Raw genomic sequence first — 19,793 nt, 5'->3', positions numbered from 1 at the left:
TGATCAATTCAGGGGTGTATTACTATCCTCTGAAGCAAAGTATCTACATAATTTTCCCCTTCCCTGATGTGTCAATGTCTTCAACTGAGGTCTGAAGTTCCTCGAGCTGCAAACATTTACTATACGTGAGTTCACTTTAGATCAGATTAATATTTCTTTTCATTTATGGTAAGTGGGAGTCACAGACTAGGCCAGCATATGTTGACCATCCCTCATTGCCCTGAGTAAAGATATGAGTCAACCACTTTGCTCTCGGTCCAGAGGCACGTGGGCCAGACCTGGTAAGGATGGCAGATTTCCTTCTGAAAGTACATTCGAGGACCAGGTGGGGTTTTTCCAACAATCAACAATGGTTTCATAGCCTTAATTCTAGATTTTTGCTCAGAGTGAATTCAAATTTATCTGTCATGTTGGAATTCGAACTTGGATCTCTGAATTAACAATCTAGTATCTCTGAATTAACAGTCTGGTATCTCTGAATTAATAGTCCAGTATCTATGATACCACTAGGCCCTATAAAGCTTTCATGTATTGTAGCAGCAATATCACCTGTCCTGTAATCACTCATATTTGATTTAACTTAAAAACAAATCTTTAAGATTATCTACACTTCACTGTCTGGATATATTTTTTAAGCTACAAAGAAAAGGAAGTTCACCAGTATCAATCTAATACTTGAGCAGTTATTTTTAAGGAAAGAAAGAAAAACAGTGCAGATCAAAATACAAATAAAAGTAAGATCTTTAGTTTAAAGAACTAGAAACATTCACTACTCCAACTTGACCATGGACTTCTTTCCCTGTACTCATGTCATGCTATTCCCTGTGTTCTTGTAGTACCTGCCAATGGAACCAGATTTTCTTCGTCTACCTTATCTAATTGTGTTATAATCTTGTACCCAAGTGTTTGTGGGAAGGCAGATGTTGCTGTCGCTGTCTAAAGTAAAGACACAAACTTTGGAAATTCTCAGACCATGAATCATATGGTTTAGGAAAGAAAATAGAATGGTGTGTTTATTGCAGGAGGAATGCAATACAAATAAAAGCAAAGTGCTGAACATGCTGAAGATCTGAAATTAAAACAAAATGTTGGCCAAACTCATCAGGCCTGGCAACATCCGTGCAGAGAAAAGCAGAGTTAATGTTTCAAGCCCAATGTGAAATCTTCAAAATTCATGTAATATATTGAGTTGAAAAGAAATCTGCATAGAATGAAATATAGAAGTAAGGAGTTTCATAGGCCTTTGGTGAAGCTACGTTTGGGATGTTATGTACAACTTCGATCTAATTTGAAATATGAAATAATTGCACTTGAAGCAGTCCAGATGAGATTCCCTCTAATAATTCAATGGATGACAAGTTTATCTTATAAAGAAAGGTTGGGAGAGAGGGCCTTATAGCCACTTGAGTTTTTGAAGAATTGGAGGTGATTTTTCCTAAAATTAGAAGGTCATGAGGGTACAAGGATATTCCGTCAAGTTGCGAAAGACTAGAATGAGGGGATAGTATTAAAAATATGAGGTCTGTCTTTTAAGACATAGGTGAGTAGGATTTTTTTCTGAGGATCACTGGTCTGTAGAATTCTTTTTCAAAAAGCAGTGGAAGCTAGGTCATTGAATTTGTTGAAGACAGAATGATGTAGATTTTATATTGCCCTCTAATTTTCAGTTCACTTTTAGACACTGATGATCTGTTAATTAAAGTTCAACAGGTCTGTTGGTTCTTTCTCATTCCAGAGTCCTTCTAAAGGTCAAGAGCAGGGAGTGGTGATTCTTATTGACAAAACCAGTCAAACTGGAACAGTTAATAGCTGTTTATTCTGTGGAGCACATATGTTTGAAGCCATATTTTATAAATATTATATTTGTATGAAACCTTTATTAAAATAATTTTGTGGGTAAAACATGAGCAGAAGAAGGGAGTTGGAAAAACATCCAGTTCTACACCACTGAGCAAGTTTCATATATTTTGCCCCTGATAATGCAATCTCTCACCTCTCCAGCCCAACTGATCATTTTATGACATCTGAGCTCACTTTTGATGTTTTGGCACTGATCCTTCCCAACCACTTGATTCTCCTACACCTTCTGTCCAACTCCTGAAAGTTCCTTTTGCACCATGCTCTTTTTCATCAACGTTAGTCCTTCCCCACTTCATTCCTCTTTGTCTTAGTCTTGCTCGGGCCTTCCTCTCTTTATACATAATGGCACCTTCTTAAGTATTAAACTTCCTGTAATGCATTTGTAGCCCTATTTCCCTTTATATTTGATCCCTACCTTCTTTGTTATAACACATTGAATCTCCAGCATACTGTGAGCAATACAGCCAAAGATCTGTGAGTAATTATTTTGTTCTTTTATAGGATGCAGGCATTTCTTTTCATTGCTGGCAGGATCAATTTCCCTTGAAAAGACGACAGTGAGCTACTCTCGTCTACCTGGTCTTGAAGTGCCCATAGTGCGGTTTAGAAGGGAGTTCCAGGACTTTGATCCCGTGACAATGAAGGAGTGGCAATATAGTTCAAGTCAGAAATGTGTGGTATGGAGGGAAATTAGAATGTACTGGCATTCTTATGCAATTACTTCATTTTACTCCTAGCTGGTAGAGGTCACAGCTTTTAAAGGTAATGGTGAAGGAGATTTGGCAAGTTGCTACAGTGTGTCTTGAATATGGTGTATAGTTGCCAAAAACTCAGACTGCTTCGTCCAGGATTGAATTGAGCTTCTCGAGTGCTGTTGGAACTGCACTCACTAAAATAAGTGGAGAAAATTCCAAAAGGCTCCTCTCTTTTGCCTTGTAGATGATGGACAGGCTCTGGAAGTTGGGAAGCAAGTTACGCACCACAGAATTCCCAAACTCTAACTTGCTGTTAATTCAGACTTTAAGCATTCACATTAATTTGTTTTTATCAGCAAGTGCTGATGAAACTCAACAGTCTTGCAACGTCAGTGTGCAACACTTTCTGATAGAGAACTTAGTTGTAACCTTGCAGCATCAATCACAGATTCAAGTGTGTATTTTGCAGAATTGATGGGATTTAACAACTAAGCAATAGGATGTCTGAAGCAGAATAGGAAAAAAAAATTATTTTAATTAAATCAATTTTTCATTGAATTAATCTAGTTTGATAATGTCCTGAAATACAGTGGGCCGGCCAGAATTGTCTTGGACTGTTCAACCTGGCATAATTGATTGACGATTCAGGTCATCATTGCCAAATTTCTTGGATCCAACTGCAAAATGAAGAGATCCTCCTTATTTCTTTATAAAGTGGTTGATAAGTTACAGCATGTGCTTGTGATTACTCCTCACTACATCCTGCCTCTTTCTCCCATCAATCTCCCTTTTAATGGATTCAAATCCTAGCAGAATGACAAAAGTCCAGTCATATGCAAAGAATGGCTTAATGAGGCTAAATTGACCTCTATTGTCCTTCCCATATTTTCCATATTTAAATGTTGGACATCCAGCTTTTGATGATCAGTGGACATAAACTTGAGGTTAAGAAAGATGATAGACCTCTACAAAACACTCCCAAATTTTCCATTCAATATTCCATAAGCAAAGGTGAAAGTAAGGGAAAATAGATTTTCTTTATACAGACAGCTGAATATTTTCATCTTCACCCTAACTACAACTGGCCTCTAAGGCATGCTGCAGCAAATCCAGCCCCATCTCTGCTGTGATATTTGCACACATATGACTCGAGCTGAAAGTACATTCAAAATTACGGATAAGATATTTGCAGAGCTCACAGAACTCCTGACCTACAATGGGAGTGCCCAATTTGAAAGCTTGAGTTTGAGGACATAAACTAGTAGAATCATACAGAAATACAGCACGGAAACAGACCGTTTAGTCCAACTCATCCATGCTGACCAGATGTGCTATGTTAATCTAGTCCCATTTGCCAGCATTTTCTCATATCCTTCTAAATTCTTCCTATTCATGTACCCTTCCAGATGCCTTTCGAATGTTGTAATAGTACCAGACTCCACCACTTCTTCCAGCACCTCATTCCATGCATGCACCACCCTCTGTTTGAAAAGGTTGCCCATTGGGTCCCTTTTAAATCTTTTCCTTTTCACCTTAAACCTATGCCAGCTAGTTCTGTACTCCCCCACCTCAGATAAAAGATCTTGGCTGTTCACCCTATCCATGTCCCCCTCACAATTTTATAAACTTCCTATAGGGTCACCCCTCAGCCTCTGCTCCAAGAAAAATAGTCCCGGCCTGTTCAGCCTCTCTCCATAGGTCAAACCCTTCAACTCTGGCAACCTCCTTGTAAATCTTTTCTGAACCCTTTCAAGTTTCACAACATCCTTCTTATATCAGGGGGACCAGAACTGAATTTCCAAAAGTGGCCTAACCAATGTCTTGTACAGCCACAACATGACCAATATTCAATGCACTGACCAACAAAGGAAACGATACCAAACGCCTTTCTTCATTATCCTATCTACCTGTGATTCCACTTCATGGAACTATGATCCTGCAATCCAAGGTCTCTTTGTTCAGCCACACTACCCAGGACCCTGAATGATAAGTCCTGCCCTGATTTGCCTTTCCAAAATGCAGCACCTCACATTTAACTAAATTAAACTCCATCTGAACTCCTCGGCCAATTGGCTATCTAATCAAGGTCCTGTTGTACTCTGAGGTAACTTTCTTCATTATTCACTGCATCACTAATTTTGGTGTCATCTGCAAACTTACTAAGCATATCTCCTATGTTCACATCTAAATAATTTATATAAATGACGAAAAGAAGGAGACCCAGCACCGATCCTTGTGGCACTCCACTGGTCACAGGTCTCCAGTCTGAAAGGCAGGCCTCCACCACCACCTTCTGTCTTCTACCTTTGAGCTAGTTCTGTATCCAAATGGCTAGTTCTCTCTGTATTCCATGAGATCTAACCTTGCTAACCAGTCTATCATGTGGAACCTTGTCACATGCCTTACTGGAGTCCATATAGGTCACGTCCACCACTCTACCTACATCAATCCTCTTCAAAAACCTCAAGTCAATGAGATGGGATTTCCCATGCATAAAGCCATGTTGACTATCCCTAATCAGTCCTTGACTTCCCAAATTGATGAAAATCCTGTCCCTTAAGATCCCCTCCAACACCTTGCCCATCACTGACATCAGGCTCACTGGTCTGTAGTTCCCTGGCTTTTCCTTACCACCTTCCTTTGATAGTGGCACCACGTTCGCCAACATCCAGTCTTCTGGCACCTCCACTGAGATACAAAGATCTCAGCCAGCTATTTCCAGACAGCAAAGTACATTTACTACATACTGTTCTTAAGTGACGCTGATGGATTCTTAATCAGATGGCCCTTCCACCTTCTTATATTGATATGAGGACAGAGAGAAAGATAAAACACATTATAAGTAATAAAAATGTGTTGTTCCATGATATTAAGTTAATTACTTGTAATTTTTTACCTTTTTTTCTCTCTCCTTTTCAGACTTCTTTGATAGCACCCTGGCACCTCCTGCTGTCCCTCATTCTGGATCCATCCAGAAACCAGAACAATCAGACAACACAGTGGAAAGGTGAAAATTCTGATCGTGGTAATTATGTACTAATTACAGACCAAGTTTAACAATTATAGCATTTATTATCAATTGTCTTAAAATTCTGTTCCTATGAAAAAATAGATATAATGTTTTCTAACTATTTATTTTTAATTAAACATGTTAAATATTTGGAAATAAATTTATACTTTAGCATTGCACAGGTCAACTTTCCCATCTTTCAGGTGAACATGGGACTTAGGAGCAGGATTAGGCATTTGACCTTTCAAGCCTGCTCTAATATTCATTTAGATAATAGCTATTGTGGTTTTAAACCCACCCCCGCACACCATAGCCATTCAGACCAGTGTTTATCAAGATTTATCTAGTTCTGCCTTGAACAAATTCAATAAAACAGGTGCTACAGGGCAAAGGAATGCCACAAAGTTTTATTTTGTATTCCATTTTATAGAAGGATCAAAAATGTGGGATACAACTTATTAATTTTCAAAGTAAAGGTTCTTGTATTAATTTTTTAAACAAAAATTAAATATTAAAAATATTAAAATACTTTTGCACAATGAAATATTCTATTGAGCTTGAGCAACAGAATACTTCAGGCCACAGCTGCACTGTATGTTCTGGATTTCTGAGACTCGGCTGGCTTTTAGGTGATCAGATCTGTCTTGCTGTTTTAGGAAAGACAATACAGCAGAGGCTTTACCAGAAGGATTTTTTGATGATCCGGTAAAAGATGCAAAAGCAAGTACCACAGCATTTATGTTACTTTGTTTGTCAAAGCTGATGCTGATATTTTAGTCAAATGTCCTTGTCTAGCAGTGAGATTACATTTTTTAAGGTTTCAGTTTGATAAACTGTAGACGGCAGTGAAGAGCTAGCATTCGTGGAATTCTGATACCTGACCACTTCAGTACTCTCATCTATCTATTTTCTTCCTGATCATCATCTAATATTATAGGTGCGGAAAGTAGACCCTCCAAAAGATCAAATGGACAAAGAATGGGAGGAGTTTCAGAAAGAAATCAGACAGGTCAATACGGTGAGTGATTTTAAATGTCCTAAGTAGAGTCTGTTTTCTTATTGTCAGTGATGTGACTCACACACAATCATGCACACAAAGGTTAGATGCAGATGAAGGAAAAATATTACAGTTTGGTCTAATTAGACCATGAAATCAGAAAGTGTAGCTCATTCAGCCCATTTAGTCTGTTCTGCCATTTAGTGAGATCTTGGCTAAACTGATAATCATCAACTTTATTTTCCTGCCTTTTCCCTATAACTTTTGATTCCCTTGCTGATTAAAAATCTGTATGTCTCACCATTGAGTATTAGTAACCCACCCTATGCGGCGTTTACATTAAAGAATTCCACAAATCCACTACTCTCTGAGGGAAGATATTCTTCTTCATCTCTGTCTTAAATGGACAGCCCCTTGTACCGAGATAATGTCCTCTGGTCCTAGACTCTCACAAGGGGAAACCACCTTTCCGCAAATCCCCTAAGAATGTTGTAATGTTTCAATAAAGTTGCCTCTCATTCTTTTAAAATCCAGTCAGCACAGACACAACCTACTCAACTTCTCTTCATAAGATGCTCCCTCCATACCTGGGATAGGTATCCTTCTTTGGACTGTCTCCAATGCCAGTACATCTTTCCTTGCATTAATTTAGCTAAGTCTCCATATTTTTATACTCCATTTCCTTTGAGATAAAGGCTAAAATTAAATTTGCCTTTTTTATTACCTGCTGAACTTGTATGTTAGCTTTTCGTGATTTATGTATGAGGCCTACCAAATATCTCTGTGCTGTAGCTTTCTTTTGTCTTCCTACATTCAATTAATATTTAGCTTATCTTCCTAACAAAGTGCATAACCTCACATTTTCCCGCACGGTGAACTAAGTTTTTGTCTGAATCGCTTAGCCCACCTATATACTTCTGAAGACTCTTTTTGTTATTCTTTCCACTTGTCTTTGTGTCATCCACAAACTTGGCTTTCCTCATTCAAGTCATTATTATATACTGTAAATAATTATGGTCTAAGCACTGATCCATGTCAACCCTATTAGTTACAGGATGCCACCCTGCCCCTTAGTCCAACTCTGGTTTATTAGTTTCTCTATCCATGCTAATGTACTACCTCCAATATTGTGCTCTTATTAATTAACATGTGGTACCTTATTAAGTAACTTCTGAAAATCAAAATATATTACATCCACTGTTTCCCCTTTATATGTTCTACTTGTTACCTCCTCAAAGAATTCCAGTAATTCTTTTAGGCATGATTTCTCCCATGTGTAGGCAAGCTGACTTAGATTGCGCATTCCAGAACCCCATCATCCTCTGGGTGAAAAGGTTTTTCCTCAAATACCCTCTAAACCTCCTGCCTTGCACTTTAAAATTATGCCCCCTTATTATTGACTCTTCAACTAAGGGGACAGCTGCTTTCTATTCATCTGTCCTTGCCACTCAATCTTGTACACCTCTGTCAGGTACACCCCTCAATCTTCTCTCTCCAAAGAAAATAATCCGAGGTTACCCAGCCTCTCTTCGTAGCTGAAAGCTCCATCCCAGAACTACACATAGTTTTCCAACTGTGGCCTAACCAATGTTTCTACAGCTCCAACCTGACCTCCTTATTTTTATAATCTGTGCCATGATTGATGAGAGCAATTGTCCTACATAGTGCCTTAACTACCCTATAAATCTGTCCTGCCACCTTCTGGGATCTATAGACAAGCATCCCAAGGTCCTTCATTCCTCTGAACTTCCTAGTGCCTTTCCATTCATTGAGTCCTCTCTTTTCTACTTCTTCTAGAAACTAAAGTGCTGCTATTAGCTCTGAGGAGCTGGGGCTAATTGAAGTCCCCGGTGCTATTTGGTGCAGCTGAGAAGTAGGGCTTAGGACTCCCATTTAAAACAAAACAAAACAGCCATTTATAGATCAGGTGCAACAAGAGACTAGAATTGAGAAAAATCTGGGGGCAGTGCTATTGCTGCAGTATTTTTTTTTAATACTGTGGTGACCAGAGCTGTGCATGATACTTTTATTGTGGTTTAAAAAGACCACAAGGTGTGGGAGCAGAATTAGACCATTCAGCCAACTGAGTCTCATTCCTGATGAAGGGCTTTTGCCCGAAACGTCGATTTCCCTACTCCTCGGATGCTGCCTGACCTGCTATGCTTTTCCAGCACCACTCTAATCTTGACTCTAATCCCCAGCATCTGTAGTACCCACTTTAGCCCATTGAGTCTGTTCCACTATTGTAAGATCATGGCTGATCTGATATTGAAGCAGCATTGTACAACATACCAGTGTTAATATACTCATTTGGCTCAATATTGATCTATGAATGTGTCCCAACACCTAATTTCCTTTGCTCATTGATATCAAGCATATTATGATAGCTTTCAGTTTGTTGTCCAATCCTCCTCATTTTGATCTCATGTTCGAATTGAAATGTAATGGGATCACTTGAAGTACATTTTCCTTGAGATTTTAAATACTTTAAATGTTGATTTTAAACTGCTATTTTGGTCAAAAGTGGTCCATGCATCTTAACAAACACATTTTTACATTGTGTCTAAAGGTTTCAGAAGCAATTGTAGCTGAAGATGATGAAGAAATTCGTTTTGATAGACAGATAGAAGAAATTGATGAACAAATGTAAGTAAATTCCAATGCATTAGGAAATTTAAAATCATATTTTGATAAATGTCTGACTTGTAGAAAATCCAGGTCACTTCTTGTGCCCTGGACAGCCAGGGGAGCAGGAAATGTCATCAAGTGAAAGAGCTCAAGCTTCAGGTTTTGGATTTGGAGTAGCAGCTGATATTACTATAATGAATCCAAAAGACTGAGAAGCATCTCTGTAGCACCTTTCAGCAAATCGTTATTCCATTGGCTGAAGTGTGCAGCTGAACAGGGAGTGACCCCACCCTCATCCAGACAAGGGGAGAGTATTCCATTCCATTCCAGATTTGTGCCTTCTAGATGGTGAACAGGCTTTTGGGAGTCTGGAAGTGAGTCATTTACCACAGAACTCCCAGTGCTGACCTGTTCTTGTGACCATGGTTCTAAATGGCTGGTAGAAGCCATTCTAGACTTAGCTGCTCTGACTCACCAATCTCAGGATATTAACATCAAATCATACAATGATTTCAGTTTGTTGGGAATTCATTAATGGTTATGCTGTTGAATTTAAGGGAATGTTTTAGTAGAATCTCAAGTTTCTAGAACCCAGAGGGCCTGTGGGTGAAGAGTGGCTACAGTGTGGCTCCCTCAGGCCAAAGTGTGGCTGAAAAATGGAGAGACTGTTAGGGTGAGTTTTTTAGCAAGCAAACTCATAGACATAAAGCTATCTTTGTAAAGCTTAAACACAGGATACATTGGGTGGGGAAGGCTCTGGTGTCGCAGTGGTAGAGGCCCTATCTCTGAGCCAGGAGGTCTGGGTTCTCACCTGAGTTCTACATTGGGTGGGAAACATAGAGAAGATTAACCTGATGCAATAATTGCTCCGCTACAAGGTAACAAACGATGAGTCAAGTGCAGCGAACCTTCCACATAAGTGAAGTCAGTTCTTTGTTAACACAGTTTGTCAGTTCTTTATAAATGCAATCAGTGCTTTGTAATCATTAGCATTTCCTCAATTAGTTACAAATACAATAAGTTTGTAATAATTCTACAGAAGCCAGTATCCAATCACCAAGTCACTCTTTATTTACATGTGGAAAGTCCTTGACACAGATCCAGCTCCTTCAGAGCCAGCTCTCGGAGTGAACAGGATGTCTGACACCTCTGTTTTTATCTATCTGTCAGCCAGGGTTCCCTGATTGGACCAGGTTTAACAGCCTTAATCAGGGATTTCATATTCTTTGAAGTACACCTTTCAGTTTGTGAACCTTCACTCTTAACTGGTGTATTTAACCCAATGTAATTAATCGAACAGTAGAGTTCACATTCGACTGTCAAAAGTGACTTTCCCTATGTGCAAAGTACATAAAGTATCAAAACAGTACCAGATTTTCTGAGGTATGTTATTTGGAAGCACACCCCTATACATGGTTTATAAATAAATTGCATTGAACATCACAGCTATTTGCAAATTTAACAGTGCCATTACAATGAGTCAAATTCGGATAATCTGAAACTCCAGTTGTGACAAAACTGTCAGCAGCTCCTGCCAGTTGGATGGGAAATCCAATGGAAAAATGCCCATGATAACCTGAAATTCCAGACTGGTAGTTGCAATTTGGCCAACTTGTGCACATGACCACATCGACCCATCAGAGCAGATTTGGACCAAGCTTAAGGGTGAAATCACAGGCTAGCATGCACTAGTAATTGCAAAATGAGCCTACCCATGCCCTGAATGAGTACGCACCAAATGATACTTATGATATTAGTAGTGGCATTGGTAATGGAGAAATGAACCTGGATGAATCCAATATCTCTGTGTGATTAGTGTCTTTAAATATTATTTAAATTAACTATTCAACAGCTTAGTGTCTTAGAAAGGTTGAAAGATTTTAAAAGATCGCACAAGAGACGTATTAGTGGTCTGATGTAAAAACAAACACTTTTGTAAATAGTACATGAACTTCAGTTGTACGGGCCCTTCTAAGCTGAAGCCCTCAATTCGCATCTTATTTTATCTTAAGCATCATGTAACACATTATATTGTCATTGTTGTAGTGAGATTTTTCTGTATTGGTATTATTTTGAACATGAATTCATACTGGATTCTCATGTAGCTGTTAACTATGGCTCAGTGGTCCCATGTTTGCCTCTGAATCAGATCATTGGTTCTAACCAGAGAATTGACCATCTTCTCCTTTGCCCTTCAGTGCAGAAACGAGAGAGTGCTGTGCTCTTGTAGCTGCTATCTTTCAGAAAAAAAGTTAAATCAATGTCTCTTTTACTTTCTCATATTGTTATAAAGCACTTGTGGATGTCATCCCTGAATGATGTTATGCAATTGCAAAGTTTTTCTCCTAATGACTATTTTAAGAACACATTTTAGGATGGTTCATTTTTACGAATATAGAAACAATACCAGGTCTGTGTTTCAAGTAGATCATGGTTGATCGATGTCTTAATTTCATCTAACCACAAAATCTAGTGTCATCTTTTAAATTTTTGATTGAGTTCTACATTTCCACGAACTTCCTTGTTTCTTTTGCTTAACTTCACACACTTTTCCTCTTTGTGGAGATTAGCATGGAAGTTTTGGAAGGAGTTGTAGGCTATCAATCTGTTTCAGCCACATCATGAACATTCCTACTGGGGCCATCAAGTTCTGAAGTGGACGTGAACCTGGAGTGTTCTGATTCAGAGGCGAGATGTTGCCAGTTAACTAAACTCCTATTGTTTGTGGGAAGATGTGCATTCTGATATTAGACTCGAACAACTTTGTTCTAATTTTAAGGTTATATCTCTTTTTTTGTAGTTGAATCCATCAATTTCTCTTTATCTACCCTGTCAAATAATTACATCACACATACTGTAGTTGGGTTACCATTTAATCTTATAGGCATTTTTAATCAACCTGTTTAAGCATGTTATGACACTTCTCTGAAGCAGGTAGAACTTGCATCTTGACTTTCTAATTGAAAGATAGGAGCACCATCGCTGTGTCAAAAGAGGACCACTCTCCTTTGTTGGCTTTAGGGGCACATGATCACAGTTACCTAATTTAGACAGTTGATGATTTATTGCAATTATCTGATAGTTTGAGCTTGTAAGGAACTAGCAGTTTAGATATGATGCATTAGTTAATTAGATAAAGTATGCAACCATGACAATTGGGATGATTTGGTGATACCAGAGGACAAACAGGCTGTCAGCTTGGAATGTTTTGATCTCATTAAAGTGATGGGGGCAGCATTCTGCTCTCACGCGAAGTGGTCAGGAACTCTTCCCATGGTTTTCCTCCTCTCCTGTCTGCTTACTGAAGACTGCTCACATGGAATGACCCGATGAAAACAGCTGCCTATGAGTTCTGCTTGATGAAAAGTCCCACTGCCTTGATTCTTTTCTTGGTCCCTGCATTGATCTTCCAGCACGGATTTGACCTAGCTTCAACATAGTTACTCGAGCACAGAATCTGGCTCCTGAACCCTCTTGGCCCTTGTATGGCTTTTCCAGTGTGGAGTGGGGGCCTCTAACTTCCTGGCTTCAGTGCATTTATCCCAACACAGAATTTTCCTAGTGCCTACTGGCTTCTGCTAGCCCATCCCTGTCCTGAATACTCCTATCTGAGTCTGGCAGTTATTGTTACGTCATATTTTTAGGGGCACATACCTTACACTGTGTCAATCAATTGTCTGAACATTTTTGGCCAGTAGCCTGGGACAGCCACACATGATATCGGAAGATCATTGTTCCCTTGACCACACACATCTGAGGGTTAGTTTACCATTCTCTGAGAACAAATACTTTTTATTTTTGAGTAATAGAGTGCATTTGGTGCCTGATAAATCTTTGACACTAGTCTGATGTGCATTGTAATCTTTCTATTTATCATAATTCTCCCCTTTGTTTTCATAAACTATGATTTTGGAACATTAACTACTGCTGCAATAGCATTTAAATGAAATCTCATGCTACAGTTTTGATACAAGGAATATTCAGTTTTTAAGGGTCCCCAATATTCAACAGCTCAATCTTATAGGTATTCTGAATCCACCTGTTCAGATGTGTTAATGCACACCTTTAGCGTCAGTGTGACGTGAATCCAAACCTTCTGGCTTATAGATAGCGTGACTACCACTGCACCACAATAGCCCCACTCCTTAATCTTATATAATTATGGAAATGAGCTGTATATGCAACCTGTCCTCCTTTAACCCTTTGTCTCTTTTCATTCTGGAGAATCTGCACTGCAAGTGGAGTCGAATTAGTGTGCCCTGCAAAGCAGTAACGTAGATCTCGTTTCAGCTGTTTAAAATAGCAAGACTTATTTTAATCTTTTGCGATAGAAATATGGTGAGAACAATTTTAATTAGAATTTTATATTATAACTGTTGTGCATTGCACTGACCTGAAATATGCTGCAAATTAGTCATTAATCACAGTTGAAATCACAGAAGTTTCGGAACAGAATGTGTTCATTGAGACCAATGTGCCGATGCATGTGCTGGATATAGATCAGAAGTATCTGTTTACTCCAATTTCCCCAATTTGTCCCAGCATATCCTTTTTTCTCATGGAGTTAATTTTATTTTGAATTAAATTCAGTGCCAATAAAAAAAAGCTTCACTTTAAGGTTATTTGAATCAGCATAGCCCTGTGTAAAAAATGGAACTGTTAGGATGCAAATGTTGACACTAAGGCCAGGCATCTGTACTCAGAAATAAATAAGACCATAAGACATCCAAGCAGCCCATCGAGTCTGCTCTTCTTTCAATGAAGTCATAGCTGATTTGATAATCCTCAACTCCACTTTCCTGCCTTTTCCACAAAACACTTGATTCCCTAACTGATTAAGAATCTGACTATCTCAGCCTTGAACATACTTAATGACTTAATGCTCTTGCTAGTTTATTGCTACAAAATAACCTTAGATTTGAGAGTTGAGAATAGTAATAGTAAAATCTTGTGGGTTGTTTTTAAAGTACACTCCGTTTCTTGCCAGGGTAATAAAAGGCAAGTGAAGGACAGCAATTCCATGACAGTAGATCACTTGTACAACTACAGCTACAGCATGTTTATCACTGATCACGATCACTTAACCTACTATCTGAACATCAAGTTAGGGAATAGTTAAATCTCTGAAGGATGCTATTCTACCTCTTGTAGTCATACTGGCTCTCTACAGGAACAGTTCACCTTGGTGCCCTTCCCCCTTTCATATAATCCAATTCAGTGTTTTTTCCCTCTGGTCACCCTTATTTTTTCTGCCAAATACTTAAATTGGTTCCTTTTGTTTCTTGACTTTCTGCAATGGGAACTGTTTCTCCTTATCTACTGTCCAGGCCCTTCATAAATGCCAGTATCCAAACTCCTCTCAATCTAACCTTCTTCTTGCATACCATTCTCAGCATCTCAATCTATCAATGTAACCAGAAAGTGGTTGATCATCTAGTTCTTAATTTTTAATATTTTAGTTTCATTGTTTTGAGAAATAGCAAGCTGACCTGGTGACTAGTGTGATGGGAAAAATTGGATTCAACAATTTAAACAGATATTGTCATTCACTCAGATCAGCATTGGTAATCTAGCTTATTGGTGCTGAATTGGACAATTGATTAAGAACGTAAGAACTAGGAGCAGGAGGAGTAGGCCATCTGGCCTATCGAGCCTGCTCTGCCATTCAATAAGATCATGGTTGATCTTTTTGTGGACTCTGCTCCACTTACCCACTCGCTCACCAGAACTTTTAATTCCTTTACTTTTCAAATATCTGTCCTTCTTTGCCTTACAAACTTCAACAAGGTGGCCTCAATCACTTAATTGGGTAGGGAATTCCCCAGATTCACAATATTTTGGGTGAAAATGTTCCTCCTCAACTCATCCTAAATCTGCTCCCCCTTATTTTGAGGCTGTACCTCCTAGATCTATTTTCACCCACTAATGGAAACAGCCTCCCTGTTTCTATCTTATCTATTCCCTTCAGAATTTTGTATGTTTGTTTCAGATACCACCCCTCCTTCTAAATTTCAATGTATATAATACCAGTTTACTCAATCTCTCCTCATAAGGCAACCCTCTCAATTCCAAAATCAATCTAGTGAACCTCCAATGCACCCCCTCAAATGCCAGTACATCCTTTCTCAAGTAAAGAGGCCAAAACTGTGCACACTACTCCAGGGTTAGCCTCTCAAGCACCCAATACAGCTGTAGCATAACTGCCCTATTTTTAAACTTCATCCATCTAGCTATGAAGGATAATATTCCATTTGCCACCTTAATTACAGCTGCACCTGCAAACCAACTTTGTGATTTGTGCACAATGACGCCTAGGTCCCTCTGCACAGCAGTATTCTGCAGTTTGTCACCATTTAAATAATAGTCCATTTTGCTATTACAAAATGGATGACCTCACATTTACCAACATTATACTCCATCTGCCATACTTAAACTGCGAAGTTTGACACACTACTCTTGGTCCCCAACTCAAAATTATCTATGTGAACTGTAAATGATTACGGTTCCAACACTGCTCCCTGAGGCATACCACAAGCCGCTGATCGACAACCAGAAAAACACCCATTTATCCACACACTTTGTTATCTGTTAGTTAAGAATGACAGCAAACTTGGAGGTGTAGTGGACAGCGAAGAAGGTTGCCTCACATTACAACAGGATCTTGATCAGATGGGCCTATGGGCTAACCAAGTGACAGATGGAGTTTAATTCAGATAAATGCGAGGTGCTGCATTTTGGAAAACCAAATCTTAGCAGGACTTATACACTTAATGGTAAGGTCCTAGGGAATGTTGCTGAACAAAGAGACCTTGGAGTGCAGGTTCATAGCTCCTTGAAAGTGGAGTCGCAGGTAGATATGATAGTGAAGAAGGCGTTTAATATGCTTTCCTTTATTAGTCAGAGTATTGAGTACAGGAGTTGGGAGGTCCTGTTGCGGCTGTACTGTTGGAATATTGCGTGCAATTCTGGTCTCCTTCCTATCGGAAAGATGTTGTGAAACTTGAAAGGGTTCAGAAAAGATTTACAAGGATGCTGCCAGGATGTTGGAGGAATTGAGCTATTGGGAGAGTCTGAGGCTGGGGCTGTTTTCCCTGGAGCGTCGGAGGCTGGGGGGTGACCTTATAGAGGTTTACAAAATCATGAGCAGCATGGATAGGATAAATAGTCAAAGTCTTTTCCTTGGGGTGGGGGAGTCCAGAACTAGAGGGCATAGGTTAGGGTGAGAGGGAAAATATATAAAAGAGACCTAAGAGGCAACTTTTTCACATAGGGTGGTATGTGTATGGAATGAGCTGCCAGAGGAAGTGATGGAGGCTAGTACAATTGCAACATTTAAAAGGTATTTGGATGGATGTATGAATAGGAAGGGTTTGGAGGGATATGGGCTGGGTGCTGGCAGGTGGGACTAGATTGGGCTGGGATATCTGGTCAGCATGGACGGGTTGAACCGAAGGGTCTGTTTCCATGCTGTACATCTCTATGACTCTATAATACATTATCCATAATGCTGTGCACTTTTATCTTATGCAGCAATCTTTTGTGCAGCACCTTGTCAAACGTCTTCTGGAAATCCGGATCCACCACATCCACCAGTTTTTTGTTGACCACCATGCTCATAACACCCTCAAAGAATTCCACTAAATTAGTTGAACATGACCTGCCTTCGTGAACCCATGCTGTGTCTGCCCGATTGGTCAATTTCTATCCAGATGTCTCACTATTTCTTCCTTGATAATAGATTCAACCATTTTCCCACTACAGAAGCTATAGTTACCTATCTTTTGTCTACTTTCTTCCTTAAACAGTGGCGTCACATTTGCTGTTTTCAATTCTGCAGGAACTGTCCCAGAGTTTACTGAATTTTGGTAAATTGCCACAAGCACATTTGCTACTTTATCTACCATCTCTTTTAATGTCCTGGGATGCATTCCATCAGGGCCAGGAGATTTGTCTTCCTTTAGCCTCATTAGCTATCCCAACACCACCTCTTCAGTAACAATGATAGTTTCCAGGTCCTCACTCGCCATAGCTTCCTCATTAATTATTGATGCATTATTTATGTCTTCCACTGGGAATACCAACACAAAATACCTGTCCAATGCCTCGGCCATTTCCTCATTTCCCATTATTGAATCCACCTTCTCATCCTCTAAAGAACCAATGTTTACCTTAGCAACTCTTTCTTTTTGTTTTATATATTTGTAGAAACTTTTGCCATCTGTTTCTATATTCTGAGCTAGCTTACTCTCATAATCCATCTTAGTTTCCTTCATAGCTTTTTCTGATGGCTTTCTGTTGACTTCTAAAGATTTTCCAATCCCCTAGTTTCCCACTACAGAGGAACCTCGATTATCCGAATGGGATGGGCAGTCACTGTTTCATTCGGATAATTACTCGGATGATCGATTTTACCTTAAACAAGGGAAGCCATTCTGATCTAACGCTGTGCTCTACCAGAGAATTTGTTTAAATCAATGATTTAAATAAGTCTGCTATTTAAACAAACTGATCTTTACATTCTGCAAATTACAGGTTAAATTGAGAAGGACTAGCCCCTTACCATCACATAAATACTGTATATGAAATCCCAGCACTAAACAAGGTCCTGAACAGCTTCTACAATTGCAAGAGCATTTGTCAGTTTCCGGGAACTCAGTGTTGCGATAGAAAGACAGGATCTCTGACTCGTGCGTGTGTTTACTTTCTTGGCCATTTCTTTTCATGAACGGCCCAGTAAAGTTACAGGAATACTGTAAAACACTTACTTTTGCAAAGTGCTGTGTAACTAACCCTTACCTAAAACATATCCAGTCGCTGATGCTTGAGGTGCTTGTGTTTCCTTGCTTTTGCCAGTGTTTTCATGTATTCTTCAATACAGGTAATCTGAATACACTTACCTCTTTGAAGGAACGTTTTTACAGGGCCTTGAGTTCTTCTTCGGGTAATCTGAAAGTCGGATAATTAATATTCAGATAATCAAGGTTCCTCTGTAATCTTTGCTACTTTGTATGCATTTACTTTTAATTTGATACTCTCCTTAATTTCCTTAGTTACCCGTGGCTGATTTTCCTTTTACTTACATCCATCCTTCTCACTGGTATATTTAAAAACAAACAAAAGCAGTGTTAGGATGAACCAAATTCAGTTTATTTTTCTCTCTTTTTCTACAAGTTACTTTCCTCCTTTTACTGAAAAAACTTTTAACATTAGAACATGAGTGTGTTATAGATTTTCTTTTCATTCGTGGGTTGTGGACATCACCAGGAAAACCCACTTAGGATGGACATGGTTCTTTGGAACTCTTTTCCTCAAAAGATGGTGGATACAGAGCCTTTAAATACTTTTAAGATAGTGGTGAATATATTCTTAATTACCAAAAAAGTAGCAGGCAAATAAGTAGGTAGGCAGACAGCAATCAGACACCACTCCTCTTAGTGAATCTTGGAGCAGAATGTTGCAGTATATTTCACCGACATTTGTCCATCCTTACTTTCCCTTGAACTGAGTTATTAGAGGACAGTTAAAAGTCATGTTACTGTCTGCATCTGGAATCACATTTCGCCTAGACAATGCAGATTTCCTTTCCCAAAGGATGTTAGTTAATTAGGTGAGTTTCACAACAATCAGTAACAGTTTCATGGCTACTGATTGGCTTTCAATTATAACTTGATTAGTTGAGTTTAAATTCCTGTTGCAATGGTGACATTTGAATCCATGTCCCCAGAGCGTTAGCATTACTAGCCCAGTGACATTGCCACTTTGCCACTATCTCCCTCTAACCAAAATCACTTTCTGACTATCATTTCATTTTGGTAATATTGTGATCATCAATTTAGTGCAGCGCAGAAACACTTTGTAAATAAGTTAGTGTTTCAATGGCAGACCTTTTTAAAATTTTCTGCCTAATTAATAAGTTCCTATTTTCCTGCAGAATGTGCTACAAACGTATAGAGCACTTGCGAGATCGTCAAGAAACAGTAAAACAACTGATGGCAGCATTGAAAGGCAGGCAATCCCAAAGTGACAATGAAGTTGACACAGATGAAGAAGAAGAATTTCAGGAATTCCTTTCAGGCGATTGGCGTGCAAAGGGAACCTTACTTTAGTACCCTGGAAATTTCAATTTCTGACTTGAAGAAAGTTTTCTGCAAACCTTAATGAACATTCAACTGAAACTGGTTTCTGATTGTTTATATCACATGAACTGGGAAATGAATGAGAACATTAGCAATTAAACACTTTGGAGAAAGTATTCCTTTTTTTATACTCGTAAATAAAGCCTACTTGAAATGTCTGTGCTTTGGTTGTTGCATTAAAATTAAGTTGAATCCAGTTTTTTTTTCAGATATTTTATTTCAGGATTTCTATTGTAAATTGTAGTGATACTTTTTTCTTGAGAATAAGTAATGGGTCTTGAATTGACTCAGCAATCCAATGTTGGAGCTGCACAATCTATCACAGATGTTTAGGTTGGTGGGTTGTTTGGCCTATACTTTCTATAGTTATAACCAACCATATCAATGGAATTTTTTTAATATAAAATTGGGTCTGAATGTGTAATGGTAGAACTTAATTTTAGAACTTAGCATATCCATTTCAGAAG

General features: G+C 38.9%; 1 protein-coding gene across 2 annotated transcripts in view; it reads left to right on the top strand.

Moving 5' to 3' along the window:
• Positions 1-19,523, top strand: part of znf830 (zinc finger protein 830) — a 46,656-nt gene extending 27,133 nt beyond the window's left edge. For both annotated transcript variants that reach the window (XM_043690090.1, XM_043690091.1), the window contains 5 exons: positions 5,475-5,562; positions 6,222-6,285; positions 6,503-6,583; positions 9,132-9,208; positions 19,122-19,523. In XM_043690090.1, coding sequence (XP_043546025.1) covers positions 5,475-5,562; positions 6,222-6,285; positions 6,503-6,583; positions 9,132-9,208; positions 19,122-19,296 — 485 coding nt within the window. In that variant the 3' untranslated portion in view covers positions 19,297-19,523. The remainder of the gene's footprint in view (positions 1-5,474; positions 5,563-6,221; positions 6,286-6,502; positions 6,584-9,131; positions 9,209-19,121) is intronic.
• Positions 19,524-19,793: the final 270 nt, after the last annotated feature.

Source organism: Chiloscyllium plagiosum, chromosome 5 (genome assembly GCF_004010195.1).
Source record: "Chiloscyllium plagiosum isolate BGI_BamShark_2017 chromosome 5, ASM401019v2, whole genome shotgun sequence".
NCBI classification, from domain to species: domain Eukaryota; kingdom Metazoa; phylum Chordata; class Chondrichthyes; order Orectolobiformes; family Hemiscylliidae; genus Chiloscyllium; species Chiloscyllium plagiosum.
This window is presented reverse-complemented; position numbering and strand designations above follow the sequence as displayed.